Below are 27711 nucleotides of genomic sequence, written 5' to 3'. Positions count from 1 at the left end.
AACATTCCCGGCGCTTTTAGCTTTATATACAGGGGCGTTATCGCCCTGTCTTAAGCCTGTTAGGGCGCTTGGATATCCGGACTTGTTAGGCGCGAGTGCGGCGTAGATCCGGCGAAATCCGGCCGCTGTCGGCGTAATGCAGAAAAGACCGGGAATATAGCGCCTCAAAATGCTAGATCCGCTTTTTGGATCGCATCATTTGTCGCTTTACTGTAGGCGAAAGTGATCATTTCCTGTTACCTTTTCCTTAATCTTTTTATTTTTCCGTAGTGAAGAGAGTATATCAAATTCATCCTTTTCCAAACTTTCGCCAGAGCATAGCCGGCTTAAATTTTCACCATGGGATGAAGGGGGCGAGGGTTTAAACGCCTTTTACGACAAGTCGAACGCCCTTTCGGAGTGGAATTTTTTTTGTGTAATTCGACAAATGGTTGTACTTACACCATCTGAAAATGTTTTCGTCCCCTTAGGAGGAATGATTTGATTCCGAGACTTCTGAAAGGCAATTCTTTGCGTCGCATTGTTTCTTCTTAAAATATATCCCCCCCCCCCCTTCAAACGAAAAGTGTTTTCAGCCTGCAGGGCAAAAGTTAGTTTTTTTTCTGAAAAATGCCCTGACGAAATGAACGAAATGGCGCTTTTATAGAAAAAAACTGACTGCTGTCAAAAAATTAGTTAATGAAAGCATGATTTTTTTTTCTGAAAAGTAAAAGAATATTTTTATTTTACTCTGTTAAATAATAAAAATAATAGAGAAATGAAGAAAGAAAACAACTTAATAAGTACTATAACTGACTGAAATTTAATCTTACGTGTGTCATTTTGTTTCGTTAGTAAAATCAGTGGAAACTTTTACTAAAATATGAGTAGTAAAACAAGACAACGTAAATTTAAATGCAAATAAAATTGATGAAAACAAAACTCTTTTATTCTCTTTATTTAAATTTTAACTTTTTATTGATCTCTTTTTTTTATGCTTTTATTAACTTGTGTTATTTTACTACTCTTTTTTGTTTTGTGTTCCCGTTCCATTTTGCTGTATTTGTCTAGTTAATTCTTACGTGGGATATTTTTTTATGAAAAACAGATGGCATTGCTAGCATGCTTTCGATATGTTTTTGGAAAATTTACTCTTCCATATTACTTTATGGAATTATAACTTCATTTGGAAGAATACTCTGTTAGATACAAGGAAGGGACAACTATTAGGGAAAATTTTGGACATTGGTTATCAGTTACTTTTTTTAGACCGCACAAATATTCCAATTATATATCATCTCCCCCCTCCCCCTAGTTAATAGCAACTTTGCTTCATTGCAACTTGCAACACAGTTAAACTTTTTCTTCCTAGGCAAAGCTGAAAGTTATAACTAACTGAGTATTTAATCATTTGCTGAATTTAGATTCTGTTTTTAATATACAGTAAAATTTCGTTACAACGAATACCAATGCAATGAAATATCCGTTTCAAGAAAGAAATTTTCAGTCCCGATTCGATTTCCATTACATAGTTTGAATTACATTAAAACAAAAATCTCGCTACAACGAAAAAAACTTGCGGTCACTTATTGTCTGTTGTGACGGGGTTTCCCTTATATTTATTTGAATTAGATTATTCAAAATTTAAAAGATTTCAACTTTTTATTGAAATATACCTTTAAAACTTAATGAATTTATTTGCATGTATAATCTTCATCATCGTAAGCGTATATATAATGTACGGAGTATGACTGCAGAAACATATAAATGATAAAATTACAAGTTGCTATACAAACAAAGTAAGATTATTGCAATTGTTAAAAATTTAATCAAAGTAAAACACTAAAATGTGTGTGTGTGTGTATATGAGCAGATAATATGAAAAATAAACTTATAAATTTAAAAGCAACATGAAGTTTTTAGGTGTATTTTCCTACATTAACTGACTAATTTTGCATCGTCTGAAACACATCTCCGTGTAATTGTTTTTCTATTTGCATCGATCGAGATTGAATTTTTGCGATATGCAGTGCAAAAGTAAACATTTAATGCTTAAGCTTACAGCCAGTTTAAAACTTGAAATATCTTTGTTTTTTATGTCTCGTAGTCTTTTTTACCTTTTCATTATTTTATTCAATACAATGGCGTATCTAGCATGGGTGAAACTCGGGGCGATAATGATAATTTGTAATGTCTACCCCCCGAAAAAAAAAAAAGGTTTCAATTTTCTATGCAAACATAAAAATATGAAATTCATACAATTTTCAGAAACAGCTACATTTGTTTTATCACGAAACTTTAAGTGGGCTAATGTACAAGAGACAAATAAAACTATAAACTCTTTTTATATAAATAATCCTAGACGCAAATGTGCAAGCCGTAAAGAGGTCAAAAAAAGTAATGGTGTGCAGAATATTGATGACTACTGAATTACTTCAAACATATCTCAAACACAAGGAAATCTAGTGGGGTTCAGTTTTTTGGTATAAGAGGAAGTCGCTACTAGGTCTAAGTATTGACAATATGAACCTGATCCTGAGTATAGTGTTCACTCAATAATGGGGGGGGGGGAGGATGGGGGGTTGTTTTCAATACCCTCTGGAATTTTTTCAAATTTGTAGCCTTAAAAATGCATTTTAGCTCCATATTTTTCATAAACTTGCAATTCCACTTTGGGTGTCATTCCCCAATCGGGTGAAACCCGGAGCGTACGACTGCTCCCCCCCCCCCGTAGCGACGCCACTGCTAAATCTATACAAAAATTAATTCGCGCGACAAATAAAGTATTAATAAAGCTTCAGAAATCATCATTTCGTAAAATGAATGTCTTTCAAATGAAACTTTACGCTGCCGCGTTGTACTACATCTCTGCAACGTATCCCACGCAAAATTCCTCAGCCCTAATTTGAATCATTCTTAGATGGCCGCATTACCGAAATTGGTCTAACTCATTAGCACTAACTCATTAACAACGGCTTTATCTCGTTTCGCGGGACTCGTTCCGTGCCTAATCTCTTCAATCGGTAACAGAAAGGAAACGGAGGGTGGTTGGAACTTTTCCCTTTTCTTTCCGTCGTTCCTTTCCCTGTCTCTTCGATAAGAAGAAAGTGGCAGTCTGCTGGGGAATGTGTTCGTTTAAAGCCCAAATCCCGTTACTGAAGTGTCAAGTGTGTCTCTGCGGCTAAATGATTTGAACTTTGGGAAATTGTTGTTAAAAGAAATAATGTTAAATTAATCTTCTGAATGTGACCTATTTTGTTCTGGAATCAGGCTGCATCGATAGAATTGTGAATTACTGCGTTGTAAACATAATTATCTATTTTGTCCTAAGCATTTTAAATGATAAGTTTTATTACTTGTAATGGTGTGTTTTTACGATTAAATTAATATTTTGAAGAACCGTTAAAAAATGTACAAATATTTTTTAACAACAAAATAACCGTAAAAAAATACTACTTAATAAATTTGAAAAAAAATGCAGACAGTGTTTTGAAGCTTCAACAAACACCTTTTTCAATGCAGAAAAGTGATTTTTTGTTCTTAGTTATTTGTTATGTTTTTTCTAATGTTTATACGTTGCCTATTTTCAAAATCGAAAATACTGATTAAACAATTTTCATCTCGTAATTTTCCGGAAAAGTGTTTCTATTCAATAAAAGAGATTGAAGAAATCCTTTAAGATTAAATTAATTTTGTGGAACTTGTTAACCACTAATCATTACCAAAATATTATGAACGGTTTAAAAATTATTAAACGACTTTTTAAAATACACAATATTTTACGCATATACGAAAGCTGTTATTCCAAAATATATATATATATATTAATTCAATAACATATATTAAGAAATTTTTCTACCAGTTTTCTTCACTAAAATGATTTTTAATCAAGTTTGTCAGGCTCAAAGAATTTTAAATATCTAAAAAATTTGAATTCATTTAACTTTAAACAGTTAACTTTTCCTTGAACTAAATGTCACCAGACTTGGAGTCAATTGCAAGGAAATGTGATGGATTATAATTACGAGCATGAAAAATAAGAAATTGCGATTATGATCCATAACCAAAAGTAAAGACGATGACAATGTCAAATTATCCTGCAGACTATTTTTGGAATTTTAATTTACGTCGCAGACTGCTGTGGCAAACTTTGCAGCCATGTTACTATGTAGTCTTATAAGTTTTTTTCATGTTTATCCAGTGATCAGAGCAGGCATGGTGTACTTGACAGTTAGCAGAGTTACATATTTTGGAGAAAAACACTTTCAATGACACAATTACTGTATACAATTTTAACTGACATAACATAGGTTAGAAACTCGTCAATGTAATAGGTACATAATCAAAAGTAATAGATCTACGTTTCATATTAAAAAGTTCTTCTTTAAAGTATGATGCCTGTTCTGCAGCTTTTAATCGTATCCACATGTGCCTCCTCCTCTCCTACATGGGCACATGTGAACAATTGAAGACATTTTTTGAAAATACCATTAAGAAAATAAATTCTTTTTTAAAAACTCTCGAAAAACTCCATGACACAAAAAACATACTTTTCAATAATGGGGGACTTCTTTGTGCGGAGAAACTGGTAATATTTTTTGAGAAATAAAGAAATTTAAAGAAGTTCATAAGTGCCTCACCTTTCCCCCCCTCTCTCTCTGTCTCTTTATTTTTACATAGTTTATTTTTTCCTCGTAGTGCTATGAATAAAAAAACGTAGTGTGAAAAAAAAATGAAATAAAATATAGCAAAATAAAACTTAAAAAAAAAAAAAAACACCAGTGTACCATTACTTTTTCTTTGTACAGTGTACAAAAACAGATTCAGCGATTATCAAAAACTAAAAAGAAATAACAGTTAGTGTTAAGATTACGTTCTGTTGTTTAAACCTTTGTAAATGACAATATCAAAGCTTTACTGAAAGGAAAAATAAATAAATAAATAAATAAAAATAAATACATAAAAAAATTATTGAATAAAATTATGAAGAGCGTTTTAGAGCAGGGGTTCTCAACCTATCAGGTTCTGTGCCCCTTTTCGAGCACTTACGTGTGTTTACGCCTCCTCCGCCCCTCCCCTCATAATATCCCACCCCGGCAAGCAAAGTGACTCAACTAAAATAAAAAAAAAATCAGCTTTGGAGAAAAACTAGGTATTAAGTAGTGGTAATTTTAAGCGATTTGGTCTCAAATATTACAATAAACTTCATAAATGGCTACAATGTAGAAAATATTTGCATGCTACCTGAACAATATATAAATTGTAGTTAATTTTAGTTTTTACTTTTTTTTTTTTTGAATTTATTCACGCATCCCTCTCTCCAGATTGAGAACCCCTGTTTTAGTATATAACTGAGATTTTGATACTTTCTTTATGTATGCATACATCTCAAAATATTATGCATTTTCGTCCTACATCTATTTTAAATTTTATGCATTCCAGATACTTTTAATAATTTGATAATTTTTCATTTTTAAAACTTTTATGTTCATCCTGTTAAAAATTGGTTAACTTCAATACAGACAGGTTGCCCCTGTAAATATCATTCTAGGATTTAGTAACATTACAGGCGGAGAAGCAAGTTTTACAGACTTGCAGTCAATCGCGAAATTATTGTAAAATCGCCTGCAAGAGTAGTGGAGCCACTGTGGAGAAAACATCAGGCGAATGAATTTTGATGCGTACAGGCTCTTTATAGTATCAAATTCGAAGGTAGATATGAAGAATAAGAACATCATGATAATATTTAATGTTATAGGAAATAGAAAAAAGTAAGAAAGCATGACCGCGTAATTAAGGAAACTTCTGTAAATAAACTTTTTTTGAAATTTTATCATATAATTACTGTATTTCTTTTCTTCAGTTAATTTTTCCTTAGGTCGCACATATTTTTCCTATTTTATCTTTTTGAGGTACGGTGGCTTTGTTTGAGATCATCATTTTTTTAAAAATAGTTTTTAGTCAATTGTTGAAGCCACTTTGTTAGTTGAGAGAAGAAAAAAAAAAAGTTAAAAAAAAGGCCTCAAACGGAGTCAGTGTTTCAAACGGATAAGCGTTTTTTTTTTTTTTTTTTTTGTGTGTGTTTAACATGCTTATCTACAAACAATTTCAAAAAATAACTTTAAAAGTATGAGCAGAAATAAATTTAGAAACTTTTTCCAACCGGAATGTTTTTTTCGCTTTTACTCAGAATGCTCTTAACTCCTTGCATCCCAAAAAGTTGATCAGGAAGAAACATTGAGAAGAGATAAAATGGAGGGAGTGAAGACTTTCATTCGGGACGGAAAGACCCCAACTCACGTGATAAATTTTAATGCGAAGCAGTGGAAGAAATCAGGTATCATTCACTAGTCTCACTCGAAACATGTCAGCCCTTCGTCGTCGTTGTTGAGTCACGTGACACGGGGTTATCGCCACAGCTTTTACAAAGTCAATGATTGAACTTGCTCCCTCCATTTACTAATTACTGCTTTAAAGAAAGAAAGAATGAAGGCTTGAGCAATCTGACAATGACAAAAAGTAGAAAGAATGCGAATATTGACGTTTTTAAAACTTACTAGCTTTACAAGTTCATTGATTCAATTTTTTAGATATCATACAAATATAAAATGAAATCTGCACACAAGAATGAGAGGGTGCGACTTTTAAACGGTCATCTGCTCTCTTGGTCAATATTTCCGAATGTGGCAATATTCAGAACATGTGAAAATGTAACAGCACATAAATTTCTTTGGAAGTAATATTGTTTTCTTAATTTCATTGCATGATTTGCAATTAATATTTCTATTTATCTTGACGGAAGTAAGACCATCAATATAGCAAATAAAATACAGTATAACCTCGATTTAACTATTGTCCAGGGATTGGGAAAAGGTTTCTTTTTTCAAGGATATCGTTAGAGCGAAGGGCAAAGACAGTCAGTGCAATCAAAACCTGACCAGTGAAATGTACCATTAAATTGAGGAAATCCTAAATCGGGTGTCCTTAAATCGAAGTTATACTTTAGTTAACTTTCTTGTACAGAAAAAGGAAAGAATAATATAGGAACTCTCAAAATTTCAAATGTGTGGTATTTCTTAAATTTCGTTGGTTGATTGTTATGTTTTTTTTTTTATTGGCTGAAGGAGAACTCACCTTCATTGTCTCCCATCACACAAGGAATTTTAACAAACCTCCAATTTCCAATCTTTTAAAAGAAAGGGAAAAATGTCTACTTCAAAAGACAAGACATTGGTTTCGCTTTAGAGTGGCTTGTAGATAGTTTTTCACTTTGTGCTTAGTACTCAGCGAATTACACTATCCATTCTTCACATTGTGCTTAGTAGGTAGCCAGTTACATGATCAAATGCTTCGTGTGGAACCGTGGACCTTAAGTAACTACGATGTCGTGTCGCTTAAGTAATTACGGCAGTTCTGAATGATTAATCTTTAAATCATATCAGTTTTTCGTTTAATTTTGTTTGCTTTAAAATAAATTGTTTTTTTTTTCTTTAAATTTATAATTTTCAGCATAAGCTTTAAAAAAATATTACAATTGCGTACATTCTTACTTCATATTTTTTTCTTCCGATGATTGCTTAATGTATTTTAAAACACCTTTTAAAATATTACTATTTAGAGGATTTTTTTTGCATGTATACATAAAATATAAGAAAAATACCTTGAAATTTATGCAAATTTATAATTTTCAAAAACAAGGAGCACTATAATATAGAGCATAGAAATTCAAAAAGAGAGAAGGTGTGACGTGCTCCTTTCTACGTGTCCCTATTGCTAGCTGACCTTGATAGGTCGCCTGAGATTGACATACAAGCGCCGTCCAATCTGTGAATTGAAAAGACTGGCACACCGTTAGGTCCTTTGACGGTGTTGCACCTTTTTGAATTGGTTGAGCACCTTTTTTACGAAATCAACTTTTTAGTATTTCATTTAATTATGAACTCACCATTCATTATTATAGCCCAACAGAACTTATAGTAACTTATGCAAGAGAGAGTTTTGAAAAGTGGGAGGGGCATTTACCACTTACATTTTAATGAAAGTTGAACCCCCCTCCCCCCAAAGAAAAATGAAAAAGCCTAAATTAATTTTTACAGCATTTGTTCATTAATTCAATAAACTAGTATGACGCACATCCAATCTTTACAGAACATTCCCCTTCTTTTCCTTCTACAGATAAAAAAGGTCGAAGCTTCTTTGTATTGCTCAAATTTGGCTTCACACTTTTCTTTTTTTTATGTTCAGTATAAATTTCCTGTTATTTAACTTTTTAGAAATTTCCAAACGTTATGAATCAGAAATATAGTTTTTAGAGAAAGATTTCATTTCAATGATGATGAAGGTACCCAACCTCCAGCGGTAATGTTTGTGATTGTTTCTTTTTTTACAAGCATGATGCCATTACACTTTTACGTCAGTTTTCCCAAGCTCCTACATCATTTATTCCAATAATTATAAATTTTCCAACATCTAACAGATAATGAGTTTCTATGTTATGGTACTGATAGCTAGAATTAAAATGTCCAGTAATAACCCTATAGTAATAACCCTATAGTTCTGCCATTTTTACTTCCTTTTACAAAAAAGGAAGTACTGTATTCGCGAAAAAATTTTCACTCAAAAATCGGCCTTCATTTCCATTTTGCTCACCCTCGAATGAATGTTGAGTTTTTTTTTCAACCCGACCACACGCGGATATATGCCTTGGAACGTACAGACACCCGAAATATCCATTTTGACGATCACCGAGTTAATTACAACGAGTTTTCTCGTGACGTATGTATGTGTGTATGTATGTCGCATAACTCAAGAACGGAATGTCCTAGAAATTTGGTACGTAGATTCTTAGTGAGGACTAGTTGTGCACCTCCCTTTTTGGTAGCATTCGGATGCTCCAAAGGGGGTCTTTTGCCCCTTTTTGGGGGGAAATCATTGTTAATTTCGATTTAAACTCAAGCGGTGTTATAATTTGGCAGACACTTGGCGATATATCACCAGTTTTTTAGTCGCCAACTTGGCAACAATTTTGGCGATTTTTTTTTAAAAATCTGGTTTTAATTTGGCCACTGTTGGTGATATTTAGAGAGTAAACTATTGAATCACGTTAAAACTGCCAATAATGAGAAAATGACATTAAATTGGAGTAAAAAAAAGTCATGTGATGCACACATCAGCTCGTTTACAATAGAGGTTGAGTACTTTCACCATCGATTTGTTCATTTTTGCACAAATAGGTATAAAGAGTCGTTTTTGGTTTTAGAGATGTAAAACGTTTTCCGAAAACCTAAAAAGCAACAAAATCACGACCAAGTGTAGCGAACTGTGAGCGATTCTTCTTCTCCTTTTATATTTTTGAAATGTGTTTTCCATGATTTGCAGATACTATGCGGAGTGGCGCACACAGGAATTTCTCTAAGGGGAGATCCAGGATCGATGGTAAACCATTCTCATATCATATTCCAACACGCATTCAAACATATTCTTCTGATGTTCAACGATTGTCGGGGAAAAAAACATCAAAAAAATATATTGAAAAATTGCATAGCATTAGTTAATAAAATAAATTTAGGAATAACAAGTACTTAATTAAAATACTAGAAATCACAAGAATGAATGTATTTACTTTTCTCAGTCATCATTCTAGAATAATTTATGTTCACATACAGTTCGATTATGTAGGGGAAGAAAGAGAGAAAATGATATTTTTTGGGGTATTCATTTATTAAATCTGAAACTATTGTTACTTTTGCTTGGAATTATTTTACGTACTACATACGTATAGGATCATAGTCCATCTAGAAAAACTCGAGGGCCATGGGAGGGGGTTCGGACCCGCTTATGTGCTCCACTGCTATGCGGTTGAAACATATTTTTTAGTTTTTTGCCGAAATGGGAAAAACATTTTACATTTCTCACACCGAAAATGCTTAAGTTATACTAAGAATATATTTATGGAAACATAGACATTCAATCTTCTGCTTAAAACTACTTCTTATTTAAAACATTTGACTTAAAAAAAAAAAAAAAATAGCGAATGCAATCCAAAGAGAACAAGTAGGTGGATCAAGAAACGTGGGAAGCGGAGCGAGAGTGATACCAAAGATGCTTCGCCACGTGGAATAAAATTGTAAATATTTTACAAACTTCGTTATGAAGTTGACAAAGGGGAATAGTGGTTGAGGAAGGGGAATATGTTGTTAAGAAACACACTCATCATCCTCATATATATATATATAAATAAATAAATATAAAATAGCCGATGATCGAGTAACGCGCGAGATTCAACAATGAAAGTCGCACCGCGGCATGATAATTTGATAATATGTTTTGGTAATGTTTAACATGCAGGGAAAGGCTTTATTGTGACAAGGCTAAACTCGATCCGGTACTTAACTGTTTTACCGGTACTGTCATTTCAGGGCAATGAAGAAACCAAAAAATGGTCAACAATGAACGCTACCTACTGAAGTTAGGGTTACAATTTCAAGTATCAAAATATCACCAAACAGGCAATGACTTCTTTCAAATGTAGAAGCAATTTTCACCAGTCATACCTTGACGGGCGATTTTCTAGTAAAATAAGATGCACTGAAATACATGTGGGTACTTTCATGGCAATTTTTTTAGGAAATTAAGGAGTCACCCCCCCCCCTCACCATCCCTTTTTAGTCCTCTCAATCATTCAGACACAGTAATGTATAGTGTTAGAAGTAAAAAAAATTGAAAAAATAATCGAGATATGAGAAAAATATATCTTTTAGGTCGGGTTTAAAATTGCAATGATTCCACTTTTTTTTTCTTTCAGAAATTTACATTTTAAGGGTTTTAGGAACTCTATCCTTGCGTTCTAGGAAAAACTAAAGGTAATATCCGAGTTCAGTGTTAAAAAAATCCACCAATAAAATTTAAGAAACCCAACCAATGCAGCTTAGTGTATGGAAACTAAAATTTAAAATATAAAAGCGAATGCATATCTGTAATTTCGGTAAAGAATGTAGTTAAAAATGTAATTAACCGATTCAATAAAAAAAATAGGTGTGACTGCCTCTTCGTCTGCCTGTTTGTCTGATTTCTACCTTAAAATAACTTCTCAGAAAAATTTCCGATTCGGGGGAAAAAAAAAAAGATTTTTTGTTTCTTTTCTAAAGGCTTTGGCATTTAAACAACGATTCGTTCCATTTTCTATAGGAAAAAAAAGTAGTCTTTGAGGAAATCTAAATCCAGTATGAATCCAGATCTAAGAGTCAGATTTACAACGAATAACGTTTATCCAGAGAAAGTTTTAACATGGATGTGCAGAAGCATTTTTTTGATTTTAGTATTTTTAGACTTTTTTTTTCTCTGGACAGTTTAATTTTCATAGAAACTTTTAGGATAAAGACGATCTTTTTCACTTAAGATGCTTGTAACGCAAATTTCAAATATATTTATCCAAAAACAAACAAATGAATAAATATAATTCAATACAAAAGATAAAGAAAGAAAAGAAAAAGAAAAATCATATTCAAAATGCATGCTTAGCCTCTCGTTTTGAAAAATGTAAAAAAAAATGTTTTGAATGAAACAAATTGACTAGAGATGATTACAGTAGGAAAAAAACCGGAAAATTTCCGAAAAAAAAAACCCGTTTTTTTCCGAAGAAATTTATTTTTACTTCGGAAAAATTGAAAAAATGAATTTTTTCAACTTTTTAGGAAGTTTTAATTGAAATGTTCAGCCAAAAGTGATTAGAAATTTCTCATACTTAAATTCTGATGCAATTCCCCCCACCCCCTCCCCCTGCTTGTATGTTAAAATAATGTCTAACTTTGATAAGGCAAGTTTAATATAATTTGCATATGGATCAAAACACATTTAATACTTTTCGCGAAAAAAAAATTAAACCAATATCCTCAGTGAAGAATTTATTTTCCGTCTTCACAAAACTTCATAACTTTAATCATAGAACTATGTTTCTGCTGACTGTGCGAACCCAATGTACAGGATGCGGCAAAAAAAAAAAAAAAAAACCGGTAAGCAATTTTTCTTGTAACTTTATTAAAAAAAAAATAAATAAATTAACAAAACACAAAAAATAATATGAGAAGACTTTTAGCAATGAATAAGTTAATTCGTTTCAAACTAACAACCTTTTGAAATGAAACAAAAGTGCAACTGATTGAAAATTTTCATTCAAGGGCCGCAAGTCCCTTAATCACTCCTATTCATTATAAAGCTATTGATTTAGAGAGTCCAAACTTATGTGTAGTTTAGGGTAGACCTTCGACTCCAAAACAGGTCATAGAGTGTAAGAAATGTGATTGAGGTCTATCGAGTAGAGCGTCCACTCTAAAGATATCAAGTCAAAAACAATGCGCCTTTCACCACTCTTGTCATTTTGGCCGTATGAACTGGTGTGGGGTCACATTGAAATGCCCAATCTACTCGCTGTGCTGAAATGCTCTTAGGTCCACAGAAGTACAACTGCGTCTAAATGTCCTTCTGGTACACTTTTTGATTCATTTTACCGCACTCATCCACAAAAAACCAGAGATTTTTTGTCGCTTGTGCTGATTCCATTACAGACAAAGCATTTTGGCGATGCTTAACATTTTCTAAGGTGCTTGGAGTGTCGGACATCGACTATAATTTCTAAGCCATTTGAAGCGGCATACCGCATCAAATACTGTTTGCAAGGCACAGCAAGCAAACGAACTGTCATTCTGCTTGGTTAAACAACTTTTAAATAACAGGTCTTTTGCTTAAAATTGTAAGAAAACCGAAAAGCAATACATAAACTAGGATATATATTGTAAATTATTTTCTAATAAAGTAAGAGGCAAAAATAAATAAAGACAATCATTAAAATGAAATTACTTTACTTCCATTCGATGATGCAAACTTAGTCCAAGTTTTTTATACTGCCGTACTAAGCACAAAAGTGGAATCTGCAGTTGAGCTCAAGCAGGGAGATTGTGTTTTAAATTTTGTCTCTTCCATATAGTTGATTCAGATGGCTTTTTTTTTTTCAGAATTTATGAAATAGCTCCTGACGCATTGACCCAAAAACATTTTATTTATTAAGTAAAATCAAAATAGAGAAAAACTTGGTTACAATAACTCAGCTTTGTTCAAAAGTGTAGGTATGACTTCTTTTACTACTTTGCTTAGCACGACCGTGTGAATGAACTGAAACTCCTGCTTAAGTTCTGGTTCAGCTTTAGAAATCATTACGCAGTTTTGGTTTGGGGTTTCTGTGGGAAAGGAAAAGAAAAACCAATTTGGACTTAGACTGGGTTGGAAAAAATTAAAACTCAATAGCTTTCATTTTCAGACATTAAAATTACATGGTAAGAAAGGGAAATAATACTTATTTTTCTTTCAAACAATATCAATCATGTTTAAAAGTCAAAAATTACAATCATGTTTAAAAGTCAAAAATTCTTCAACTTATAGATTCTTCAAACTAAAAACGCTATATTTTTAAGGAGCGAGAACGAACTGTAAATGATTCCTCCCTTCCCTTTTTCATTAAAAGAATGATTATTTAGCTTTTACATCACATTTATTTTTAGAACTAATACCCTCTCATTCTACTTGACAGTTATTACAGCAAATTACATTTTTGTATCGTGCGCTGAGACTTCCGCAGACCGCTCCTTCTATCTTTGAATTCTGTGAGAGATGTCTCTCCAGTTATATTATTTAGTTCAATGTCTATAAAAAATGGTTTCTTTAATTACTACCAAACAGAATGAGAGGGTATTAGTGCTAAAAATAAATGTGAGGTAAAAGCTAAATAATCATTCTTTTTATGAAAAAGGGAAGGGAGGAATCATTTAGTTTTTTCTCGCCCCTTAAAAACATAGCGCTTTTAGTTTAAAGAATCTGTAAAATGAATCGTCGAATCAATTAAATACCTTCGGTTAAAACTGAGAATTTTGTTTCATTCATACATCTTTTTTTTTACATTTTTCAAAACGAGGCTAAAAGCATGCATTTTGAATATGATTTTTCATTTCCTTTTCTTTCTTTCATCTTTTATATTTAATTTTACTTATTATTTATTTTTTGGGTAAAGAAATGTGAAATTTGTGTTATAAGCTTCCTAAATGAAAAAGTTCGTCTTTATCATGAAAGTTACTATGAAAATTAAGCTGTCCAAAGAAAAAAAAAGTAAAAAAATAATCAAACAAAAAAAATCTTTCTACACATCCCTTTTAAAGTTTTTCCCGATAAAAATTATCTCTGGCTGATCTTTTTTTTTTTTCTTTGAAAAAGGGAATTAGATATGAATATTTGATGTGCATTTCGTTTTTGGAATTCGTGATTTGACATTTAGCATTTTAAGAAAAACATATAAAAATTTATAAAGAAAAGGTTAAATTTGCGCATCAACATTTGTAAGATCGTAATAGGTTGAATTATCGACCCACATCAACTACTCAATGAGCAGGTAAATTAAATTTTAGTACGTTGTTGCAACAAGCTGTTACAATATTAAATGCTGCATCACTAAAATGTAAAAGTTATATCTACACTATCACTAAGAAAAAAATGGTAATTGTCACAGATAGTAATTTAAATTCTTAGTACTGGTCAATTACGTTCAAATATCCTTAACAAACTACGTAAAATAAGCAGTTTTGGCACCATTTTTCCTAAATATTTCAACTATTTATCGTTCATTAGCCGACAAAAAATTTATGATTTAGGTAAATTAAATTACTAAAAACCATTCGGTGATGACTATAATTCAATTTTGTTAAAATGTGCAGACACTACATCTGTGCTTATACACGGCAGTATATATATATATATATATATATATATATATATATATATATATATATATATATATATATATATATATATATATATATATATATATATATATATATATATATATATATATATATATTTTCCCCGTCGAGAAACTCAACAAATGTAAAGAAACTAAGTTCCAACTCTTGTTATCTGTTATGTGGAAGGTTACTAAAGCTTATAGTTGACTATGACTTTTCTTGGTATTTTAACTTGCCACTTAAATGATTCTATATACCCCATGAATACTGCACTCAGGGATAAATGAAAATAACTAAGCTTGTCATTCATCCCATTTTTTGAAATAATCAATTTTGATCTGAATTTCCATTTTGTGCATATTTTACAAAAATTTAGAGCATAATGTTTTCAAAAAATTTGGGAAATTAAGCCCGGTTGCACCTGATCTGCCGAAGATTGATTATCGTTGATGTACAGAACTTCTTAAACTCCTTATCGGATTGTGTATATCCCCAGCTGCATCAACCTCATCTCTCCATAGTATAATATGAAATCTCCAAAAAGCGTCTGTGTGTTTAAACTCGCAAAACTTGAGAACTACCCGGCCTGAGAAGATTTGCAGACCAGTTCGAAAACAAATCGATAAAATGTTCTTTTTTTTATTCCAATTTAGGCCCAATTTTCACATAAATTCCCGAATATTTGGGTGAAAAATTACTTGCTCATATTAATATTATGATGTATCGTTAGAAAGAATAGAATTTTCCGCGTTCTACGCAATTTGTTTTAATGTTGTAACTTAGGTTATTTACGTTTATTAGGTTTTAGTTCGAATTTGTTTTTTCTTAGCTGAAATTTAGGCACTACTTTCTTCATTAAATCTATCAATAAAAAGTGAAGAGGTTGTCCCACAGTTTTCTTTTTGACACCATTGGAAAAAGCGACATTTTTTACTCCAGATCTATCTCGACCTTTGGTCGGAAAACGAAGCTTCTATCTCCAAAGGAAAAAGAGTTACAAGCCTTTTTAAACCAAATTCAAAAAATCGCATTTCCATTGAAATTTTTAACCATTTTCTTTCGCATTTTATTTCCTTAAACTTATTTTATTTTGTGTTTCCATGGTTACGCTTTTTAAATCCATCTTTCTCGATTTAATTTCTAAAAGTATTTCAATATCTAACAACATTGTTTGAACGGAAAATTTTGCATGATGTTTTTTCTTCTTTATTTATTTAAGCCAGATTGTTGTATATACGTCACTTGACACAATTTGTATTTTCAAGGTGAACCGGGAAAAGCCGGGCAACGCAGCTAGTAAGATAGTAACGCTCTGTTTATTTAGCCACTAGTCTTCACGGATAGATACAAGTAGAAGCATGGTAGGGTAAACGTAGTCATGATTAGATTCATCAGCAAATAAACTCAAAGTTAATTTTTTAATACCCAGTTACTATAAGAGAGTACAGTCTTGAATGCAAGGGTGGATACAGACTACAATGTTAGGGGGGGGGGGGGGTCATGCTGAAGAATATAGGATTTTGGGTATGAAAAAATTCTGAAACTGTTTAGGTGTCATTAAAAAATCTCCAAATCAGCCCGGAATAAGGCTCCTAGTGTAGGATATAAACGTTACCATTTAATGAAAGGAAGTAGTATTCCGAATTTTTACTTTTAAAAATAATAAATTGAAAATATTACTGAAATCGTTAAAATTTTATTCATAAAGTATTTTAACTCAATGGATGGACAATATTATCCAGAGTTAGAGGAGGGAGTCATATCTCTCCCCCCTCCATTTCCCTTGTATGCTATACGCAAAATGGTGTGGTTTCCTTCAGTCAAAAATACTCCTTTTAGTCATTAAAATGGATAGAATGAGCAAAAATATTTACATGGACCCAGAAAATACATCCATTTCCCCAACAGTTTTTTTTTAAATTAATTTTTTAAAGTCTCCGATTTTTCAAACAAGGCGTGGTCTTTATGACGTCACAAATGATGCATTTTGGCGGATCTTTCTTCCGTGTTTCCACATTATGATTATCAAGCAGCGAATTAAAATTGCGCTCTACGCTTGCTATCAACCATATCGTTGCCAATACACGTGAGTCAAGATGCGAATAAAATATTTTGTTCTGTGAATGGGTAACATTGAATGGCATTTCATCATTTGTGATGTCACACGAAAGAAGTGTAAACAATGAAAGAGCACCGATTTAAGTATTTTTTTTAAATATTAAACTTAAATAAATTATTTAAAAAATGGTCAGATCCTATACGTTTAAGCATGCTCTTTCAGAAAAAAATACATTTAAAATTTTGGAAACGACTCCATTTTGTCTATCAATTCATCCAAAAGGAAGGAAAGGATCTGAAGCTGCAACGTTGAAATTCTAATTTTCTTTGCTCCAACTCTAATACTTTTAGATCTTCATATACAACTACGGTAAAATGTTTTACTTTTCAAAACATTTCTTCCAAGAATTGTATTAGTATTAAATGAATTGAACGCATACACGAATCTATAATGAAATTTGAATTGGAAAACAAAAAGTGCAAGATAATGAACAAATAAAAAACAAGAAAGAGCAAAGCAAACAGTTAGAAAATGATGCTTAAGAAAAGGAATAAAAAGGGGCTTTGAAAGACAAAGAAAGGGGAAAATATTCACCGAATCTGAGTCAGGGAGTAAAAAATGAAGCTTTATGTAGTCTCATAAGAAGAAAGGTTAAAAAGCTGTGCCAAAGCGATGTTTTATTTCATGAAGAAGTTGTCCCTTATCTCTATGTTAATTTATCCGAAAAACTTTGAACCAACAGTACTAAAAAAAGATATACAACACGCTTCTATATTTCAATATGAGTAATATGTTTCGGAGATTGTGTTGTAGTTCAAAAATAATTGTTACCAAAAAAAAAAAAAAAAAACGAAGAGAGATTCTAATATTATTCTAATATTATAGGGTCAATCCACAAAATCTAGTTCTCAAGTTTCAAAGTTGAGCAGCAAATAGCAGCAAATTTGCTTTATGTATGGTTACTGAAATTCATTATGAGAACTGATTGCTGGAGTTAAACTAAATCATTCTGTAGGGAAACCGATTGCTGCGGTGTAATCAGAGCTTACTGTAAAATCTCGAAAACAATCCTCATATAATAGAAAATGATCGAGTAACCCGCGAGTTTTAATAATGAAACTCGCTCCACGGCATGACTATTTGATAATATGTTTTGGTAATGTTTAAAATGCTGGGAAAGGCTTTACTTTGACAGGGCTGAAATGGATCCGGTAACTTGAATGTTTTACTGGTAAGACTGTCATTTCAGGGGAATGAAGAAACGAAAACGTGGTCAATGCTATCTACTGGAGTTTAGGTTTAATTCACTGAAGTTAGGGTTAAAATGTCAACTATCAAAATGTCACCAAACAGGCAATTGCTTCGTTGAAATGTAGAAACAATTTTCACCCGTCATATCTTGACGGGCGATTTTCTAGTAATAATAATAAATGATTAAAATAAAGTAAAATAATTAAAACTGGTAATTTCACGAAATATTGATAAAATTAAAACAGTTTCGTGGAATATTGGCTCAGCATTTTGTTTCCTCCTTCCTCTTTTCATTTTTTAAAAACTGTACAGACTTATTAAAAATCTGTTAAGATGTATGAAAACAAATCACCCTGGCTCATAAATCAGTATATTCGCATGATTTTGAGAAAGATATGGTCCCACTTGGAATTGAACCTGAGTCAAGTGATAATATTGACCAAATGATGATGAAACCTTAGAGCGGAAATTAGTAAATGGAGGGAGCTAGTCCAATCATTGGCCAAACAAAAGCTTGGGCAAAGACCTCAAGTCACGTGACTCAACAACGACGAATAGGTGCCACGTCTTGCTTGAAACTAACGAAGGAAACCTGATTTCTTCCAATGCTTTTCTTTAAAATCTGTCACGTGACTTGTGATCTTTTCTTCACGAATGAAAGTCTTCCCTACCTCCATTTTATCTCTTGTCAATGGGTTAAAACATGAAATTGGCCATAGCATAATGTTTAGGATTCGACATTATAAAGATTACTTAAAATAATCGGTTATTATTCAGCGTGTCCGCGTTTCAAATTCCTGATCCTTATTTTGTCAACTATTAATTACGGATGCATTCTTGAAATTGCAAAAATGATTAACATAAGATGCACACCAGGGCTGGATCCAGAATCTTTTGGAAGGGGGATCAAGTTTCAATGGTCAGCATGTTATACCGTATAAAAAATCAGTTAAACAGGGGCGCCAATCCCCCAAGGGTGATGGCGGTGATGGCATACCCCCTCAGGTTACGATCCCTCATCAAATATTTAAGGTCAAAACCCTTTCAAATTACCCCCCCCCCCCCAAATTTTCCAATGGTGTGACCTGTGCCATGGATCATATTCCTCCAAATTTTACTAAAAATAATTTTTCTTTGGCTGACATCAGGCTGGACCATTAAGTTACCATATTAAATAGTTGGATTTATTTACATGAATATTTTATAGCACACAAAACGTTGTGGTTTGAAGTGGAAGAGTGCTCTGAAAAAACTTTAAGCTCATTTGAGGTGGTTGTTCTTTTGAAAATGAACAAAAAGATTCCTATTAGCAGTATGACGAACTCAGTCATATCCTTTAGAATATGACGTACTGGGAAGACAAACCTTACAGAACGAAACAAAAAAAAAAAGGTTAACATTAATTCCAGATACTATTTTTTCTGATCTAAAAAATTTAAGTTTGAATATTAAACATATTAAAAAAATTCTTGTCACAGGGGGTTCAGCTGACCCTTTGACCCTCCCCTGAATCCGCCCTTGATTGCACGCAAAGTCAGGATATCAAAAGTTATGAGCAAAACAAGAGTGAAAAAATATGAAATCTTAACTTTTTTATGCACCCTGTTCATATTTAGGGGAATTGAGATCACATGCATAAGAAAACAATTTAAAACTAACAAATTTTACATTACGATCCATATTCAATGCAGCGTTTGGTGACTTGTAGCAACTTTCACTCTTTTTTTATGTTCAACTAAAAGAGGTAATCCAGCTAGAAAACGGGCGACAGCTTTAAAGGAGATGGCGTTACACTACTCTGGAGAAGAAAAATAAGATGACAGTTTTTTTTTTTCGTCTGTCATGTTGCAAACTCTTTTCAGAATGGTAAGGAATGGACACAGTGTGTTGTGTTCAAGAAATGGTTATACGTAGGATGTGGCAAAGGAATTTTAATCTTACGTATTCTTAAATTGTGCGAGTGATTTTCAGATTATGATGACTAAATATTCAGTTTCTGTTTTATATGATTGCTGTTTTTTTTTAAACCCAGAGTTAGACACATTTTATGTTCCATTGATAAAGCAAGATTCATGCTTTATTAACCTTTATTATGTTTTTGGTAAAAACTAACTTCTAAACTTAAAGTTAATAAGAGAAGTGTTATCTTTTTAAAGTGGTTTTTTGTATGAAGGAAGAGACGAAATGAAATAAGATACGAAAGTTTTTAGTTGATTTAAATTCAAAATTTTGGTTTAGGTCAAAAGTTAACACATTTTTGTTTCAATGAGGTATACGAACTTGCAAACATTAAAGTACAGTGTTTGTTATCGAAATGAGGCAAGAAACTAATATTGTTCTAAATAAAATGTGTCATATTCAGTTCGTTTTCTACTGTCGCAACTTGGTCCCGGTGGTGTAATAATAACCAGCCTTAGGCACGGAGCAAAAAGTTCCACAGCTCTTTCCCCAGAATTAATTTGTTCACGCTTTCTTTAATTAACTGGTACCTAATATTATTTTTAAATATCAAACTAGAAGAGTTATTACTTCATCAAAAATCCTGAATTTCCGTAAAACAATCAAATATACAAAATGTTATGACGATTTGCTTAAAAAATGTCACAACCAGCTCCAGTCTTACCCTACGAACTTTAGTAGTGTGTTTGTACGTAATATTGTATTTTTCAAAAGAAATGAAAATGATTTTATCTTTTGCTTCAACAGTGGGGTGGTTTCCTTTAGTCCAAAGTACTACTTTTGGTATGCATCTGAGACAGCTAATAAAGCAATTCAACGAATGAAAACTTTTAAAACAATTTTGATTTTTATTCTGACAAATTTTTTGAAAGAGGGGTGTTTCTCATTTGTAGGAGCGACAGAACAAGTTGGGGTTTTTCTGGGTTTTTCACCCCTCTGTATCTCAGCCCTATGAAGACTCCCCGAGTTGAGTTTTGGTACACTCAATCTCTAGTGGCCCCTGACGACGCAAACCAAAATACAATCCCCTGGACCATCAGGGGGAGGAGGAATTAAAGTTGTAAAATCGTCGTTCAAAAAAGTTTTCGCTTTCTGTGACAGGGCTACAGCCCAGACGAAAGAAGGAATCAAGCTGAAATTTCGCAGACGCATTCCTTGTGCCTTACTGATGTGCCTTTTGTGCCATTTGACCCCCCCCCCCTCGTTTTTACCCCACAAATCGTACCTTCCCGGGGTTCTGCAGCAGGTAATGATTTTTTGTATGGTAATGATTTTTTGTATACATATTCTTCGGGGGCCATTGAGGACATATACAAAAATTTAAACCCCAGGGACATCATGGGCCGGAGTAATTAAAGTTTGAAAATCACTAATTTCCCCTAAATTCATATGTACTTACTCTCAGCTCATAGGATTTGTTAATCTCTGACTGCAATTGTAAGGCTAGAACAGATCTAAGATCTAACGATTTTTCAAAAGTTGTCTTTGGAAATGAAATTTAATCAAGACTAATAAAACAGATCCAACAGTTGTAACTAAGACGTTAAATCGCGGATATCACAAATTTTCCACAGCGACTGCGCATGCGCGAGGACTAAGCTCATTGGGCTTTCTGTTTTAAGATTGTATGTAGTTTGTTTATATTTAAGTAGAGAAACTTAATGAATAAGATTAGAATAAAGTCGCTCTCCCCCTCCAGTTTCGCCGATACGAAATTTCTTTACTTCCACTTTTTCAGTTTTGATATATTTAAGGGGGGAAGAAATTTTAAATGTCGGCGAAACTGGGGTTGAACCATGAAAATGTTTTGCATGACATATTATATGCAACTGTACGCAGATGTATATGATACATCTAACTTTATAATTGAAAGCGAAAAATAGCTCCTATTTATTGGTTTGCTTTTTCTCTAAATTAATTCATTTTTCACAAACATAACACATTATGAATTGAAATATATGAAATATGTGTGTGGATATCCGTGTTTAGGAGTAATTTGTTAACAGACAAAATTTTTGCAATTAATTTAAGCAAGACTTTTGAAATTAGCTAAGTCCACGCGCATACGCAGTCGCTGTGGCAAATTCGTGATATCCGCGATTTGACGTAGATTACAGTTACATACATATTCTGACTCATTCAAATTTAAAATATTTAAAGACTTGTTTTTTTTTTTTTTTTTTGTTTGGTCATAACATACGTTATTTTGTCTGTTTAGTGAACTTTTAAACAAAACTAGGTATTAAACAAGACAAAGAGTTCCATCAAAAGAAAGATAAATCACCCAACAATAATTTTAATTGATAATGATCAATAATTTTAATTGTAAAATTATCCCATGAAGCGTAAAATAATCCGCGATTTAAGAAAAGAAGTCATTAAATAAAAGCTAGATTGATATAGCGCGCAAGTTGTAAATCATTAACAAAAAAAAAAAAAAAAAAAAAAAAAAAAAACTTCATGAAAATGTTGAATAATCCATCAAATAAAGAAACTGTAAGAGAATTTATTGCGAACTTGTAAAATACTTGAAAACAATACAATTTAAAATATAGTATTTCATTATCTAAGCAGTTTTCTTTGCAACAGAGAGGATACAAGGATTGCTATGAAATTTAAACGGCCCAATTCTCTGCAAACGCACATAGAATCTTACTGGCTAAATATAATGACGTAAAATTAAGCTTGCCATTAGTGCTCCTTAAAAACACAAAACAACGTTGTTTCAATTGAATATTTATGACTTGAAATTCTCAATTTTAAAAATACAGACAAAGTAATAATATCAATGCAAAAAGATGTGATATCTCAGCAAAAACTACCCTGTTGTAAAAATTTCCCCGCCAAGAAAACCTTTAACTCTTCCCCACAAAAAAGAAAACCTTCATCCTAAACCAAAAAAAAAAAAAAAAACCTCTTAGCCTTAAAAAGTCATGATATCTAGTTTACCCGCCAAGTATCTGCCAATTTATCATCCTCCCTGTTCTCCTCTTTCATCACAACTACTTTCGTTAGATCCTCCTCCCACCTTCAACTCCTCAGAAATATGGATAGATCCTTTAAATTGTTTATGTAGTTTGGCGGGAAGCTTTTTCCTCACCAAGCAACCACCTCAACTAGAAAAGCTTCCCGCCAAACAAGATAAACAATTTAAAGGATCTATCAATATTTCTGAAGAGTCCAAGGTGGGAGGAGGATCTAACGGAAGTAGGTGTGATGAAAGAGGAGACTTGTCGGGTAAACTAGATATCATGACTTTTTAAGAATAAGGGTTTTTTTTTTTTTTGGTTTAGGATGCAGGCTTTCTTTTTTGTGGGGAAGAGTTCAACAGGGTTGTTTTTGCTGAGATTTAATTTACTGTAATTTTTGAAACAATTTAAAACTTTTTCTGCTTTACGAAACTTGCTGTGGATTTGTGGGGTATTTTCTTGTTTCCTTACAAAAATACAATGCAGGGCAAAATTATTACCCATAGTAATATACACTACAAAAATACAATGGACGATATAAATAAAGTTACGGCTGAATACTTCGTAAATAATTAAATGTATGTATCGATAAAAAAAACCGTTAAAAATGTGCCTACGTAGACTAAAAATTTAAAAGTTATATTTAAATAACGAAGAGAAAATGTATTAATAGAGAAAATATTGAGCTATATTGGGAATGAATAAATATTTAACCAGATATGGGATTTGGAACAGAGACTAAAATGAATTTATCATTGTTTTTCAAAATTCAAGACATGTGATACCACCATATTCGTGTATATTTTTTAAGCACTTGATCTTGATTTAGTCTTTAAACAAACAAATTTTTGAAAGTATTGCAAACAGCAAAGAATTTCAGGATTAATGTAATTATTTCGATGTCTAGATGAAAAGCATTAAAATATACATGAGAAGCTCATTTATATAGGAAGTTCAAATCACTAATAAAGCAGCCAGAAATACCTTCTGGAGGGCTTTTTTTTTGGTGAAAAATCCCTTCTCGAGAGGGGTGGGGATGATCAAAATTACCTTCTGGAAGTTTTTTTTTTTTTAATCAAAACGGCCGTTTCATATGCATAAATTACTGTATAAGAATTTGCATTTATGTTAAAACCAATGACTCTAGGGGGGGGGGGTTTAACCCCCCACCCCCCTTCTCTGCGCCACTGAAGGGGCGGAATCAGAATGGCGTGACCAAACATTTTGGGGTGCTCAAGCCTGTCATTTCAGGCTTGCAGGAGAAATGTTCGTTTACTGCATTGTTATCATGAGCAAAATAACTAAATTAAAAAATGAAATGATAATAATACTAATGATTTTAAAAAAAGGCAAAGAAAAGTGCACTAATTAATAAATTAACAATCTTATTGAGTAATAAAATATAAGTGATTGTTTGGAGAATAGAAGAAAAAAAATCAAATAAGATTTTGAATATGTTGTGGCTATAACCTAATATAACCAGAAGGACACCTTCTCTGTGATGAAAACCTTAGTTCAAAGCTCCCCAGCTCCCTGTCTTCGAACCTTACGAGCTAAGCACAATGTCTGTTTGTAATCCAATCTTTTTTCTCTTCACAGAAGAAAAGAATTTTTTTCCACCAGTGGAGCTTACGGTAGCTTCTTTTTTGCGGACTTACAGAGACTCTTAATGGAGTACTTGAAACAATAATTTAAACTAATTCAAAATTATTTAAGTTAAGCTAAAGTTTTTTTTTCTTTTCTTAAATTAAAAATAGTGGAAAGGCTTTAAAATTTTGTGCCCATGAACATTTTCTATAAATATATCATCAAAAGAAATGTTTATGTTGTAAGGTGCTTCTACTCAGAATCAAATTATGTTTCTCATTAGTCACTGTTATAAAGTAAACAGCAGTGGCAGCTACTTCACACGCAATTGATTTGTTTTCAAGCAATGAAAAAAAAAAAAAAAAAAAAAAAAAACAGGAAAAAAAAATCACAAAAAAAAAGTAAGTTAAAAATTTAAGTACAATGAAAATTATGTTTGTCATAATCTTACAATCATTACTAAACGACGGTTGAAAATCGATTTCTTGTCGAAACGTTCAATTAATCAGTGTGACATAAATCGACTGCACAAAATAAATGAATAAATAAATGAATAAAATATAAATAAATAAATAAAAATAATAAAAGCATAAAAAAAACCAATTTCTCTGTCAGAAGTTCTCACGATTTGACTTTAAATACTTTTTTTCTGTTATTTCTGCTCACTCAAATCCCTAACCGTTTGCCCATAGTTGATCCATATTTTGAAGGGTATGAAGAGTGAGTTTTTTTTAAATGAATAAAGCAGTTTTAAAAAAAATATTCTTAAACTCACGCTTCCCACGCCCAAGAAAATTTTACTCTTTATAATATAAAATGGTACAAAAAGGCATCTAATTTTTTAACGAATTCATTTCTAACTCGATTTTAGTTATGTCTCGATTTTATTAAAAGGGTTGTTGTTAACATTTTGTCTCATTAACTTGATCATAAATATTTGCGAATGTTAATGTCAGAAAAGTACTGAATTTTAACACACAAATCTATCACGTTTATCTCCCCCCCCCCCCCACAAAAAATAAGGGTGTTTTCGTTTAACAATCTAAGTAACAGATTAACTTTAAGTGTCCTCTAATTGAGAAGTCCCGATCTTTTCATATGAACTGAACGTTTTTAATAGACTTTTTCACATGCTTTTTTGATTGGAGAAACATAACAATAAAGAATATTGCAATTGTTTGAAAGCAAAACAATTGTACTATTCAAATTCTCCGAAGTACTTAATGATAGGAAGAGAGTTGCCCATCATTTAGACCAAAGGTTTCCTATTGTTGAATTTCATGGAAAAAAGGGGCAAACATTTGTTTTTGAAAATGTATTATAACAGAAAGACAACATGTTTTAAAAATTAATTCCTGCTTTAAGTTCTGACATTTTTGCAGTGATATTAGCATATGAATTTTTCGGATAAGTACATTGCAATTGTTTTAAAAAGTAAGATAATTTTTAAATGTTCAAAACCTTTTTAAAATGTATTTCATTATTCAGTTTTATACTATTTTCCTGTAATTCAGTTCTACGGTAAAATTAAATGAGAGTTAAATCAAAACTGTTTCATGAAAACAATTCAAGAATGTAAATCGAAACAATAAATAATTTGAACATTAAGGAAAATAAAAAAAAATACTTTTAATTTTCCGATACTTAGCGATATGTGGGATATTTAACGATAGTAGTTTTGATAATCTCTTTCCATATTTAGATATTTTTCAGGTGCTTATTCACCCTCCCCTACTGAAATATACAAGAAGGAAAAATAAATAAGTAAATAATTGTAATTGTGCAAGAAAGAATCATCCAATATTTCTCTAATAGTTTCACATTATTCTAAAAACTATGATAGTTGAAAATAACAGCATATAAGTGCCCATATTGAGTTTTTTACTGGAACGTTGAGGGAAATTATCTTTTCTTGCATTTTGAAACACATTTCTCCATAGAATTTCTTTCGCTCTTCCTTAAAAAAAAAAATCTAATGAATCACATATAATACTAATAAAAAATTAATCAGGAAGTACGTGGTTGATGCTGACGAAGAAACAATATCAGATACCTGAATCCACTAGGCTTCGTGAATATTGAGATTCCAAACAGTAATCTATATTTTACTAAGTTTCAGCCATAAATTTTTGTGTAAAGGTAATAAAGTTTCATAACACCATAAACCTAGTGGATAATTATATTTGTTGTCATCCAATTTTTGTTTCTTTTCTTTTTTGCTGTCTTTCAACAAGCAATTTTGCTGCTTTAAAGTCCTTAAATAGCAACGACTTGGTCGTAACATTTATTTCTTGCAAACTCATACATAAGCAAAGCCCCCTCCCTCTTTTTTCCGATTCCATATTTTTCAAAAATACTTCTAGTTACACATGGGTATACTCGATAATGACTGAGAAATTTAGCTTTAAAAAAAACAAATTCTCACAATTTAAAATGAAGATTAATTACTAACCTGCCGACAGCAGCAAGGGATTCGCTTCCAGAGGCTTTCCAAGAAAGTGTTGCTGTGGTTGCTGGCAGAGGTAAGAAGGTCCCAGTCCATAGAGCTGATAATACGGGGCGGCGGCTAGTGCTGCCCTGGATGGGGCGGTGCCGGGGGACAGACAGAGCCCCTCTAGTCTGGACTTCGGCGTCAAGATATCCTCTATCATAAATGAGGAACGGCGCCCCAATTTATCAGCGGAATATGGGTCCATAACAGGATGGTGGAAGGGTGGTCCACTATCGGACCTAAATATGTGTTGTTTGTCACTCATGTCCGGAAGATGGACACTCGTGTTTGAGCCGAAGAGCAACAGTTTGAAGCGTTTGTTGTCAACAGGTGAACATAAAATATTTGTATGGGCCAAGTTCTTTGATGTCTGTGTGAAGATATCTTAATGAAGCTTGAAATGTCCTCGTTTAAGCGATGTGTTTCAGGGAGTTCACATGAAAAAATGCAGCAGTACAAGACAGATATGAAATTTCTATTTTGATTGATGAAAGTATTTAAACCATCGTAGCATCTTTTCTGAAGTTAAACATTGCTTTTGCTTTCAGTTTCACACAGACAGTGATAAGGGGTTCATTTCAGATATTTTTCGATGATTTTTATAACTATTCAGATATTATTTAGAGTTATGGG

General features: G+C 32.3%; 1 protein-coding gene across 1 annotated transcript in view; it reads right to left on the bottom strand.

Moving 5' to 3' along the window:
- Positions 1 to 27343, bottom strand: part of LOC129226747 (brain-specific homeobox protein homolog) — a 79917-nt gene extending 52574 nt beyond the window's left edge. The window contains exon 1 of the mRNA XM_054861378.1: positions 27040 to 27343. Within this exon, the coding sequence (XP_054717353.1) occupies positions 27040 to 27343 (304 nt within the window). The remainder of the gene's footprint in view (positions 1 to 27039) is intronic.
- Between the last annotated feature and the right edge of the window lie 368 nt (positions 27344 to 27711).

This window comes from Uloborus diversus, chromosome 7 (genome assembly GCF_026930045.1).
Source record: "Uloborus diversus isolate 005 chromosome 7, Udiv.v.3.1, whole genome shotgun sequence".
In the NCBI taxonomy this organism is placed as follows: Eukaryota; Metazoa; Arthropoda; class Arachnida; order Araneae; family Uloboridae; genus Uloborus; species Uloborus diversus.
This window is presented reverse-complemented; position numbering and strand designations above follow the sequence as displayed.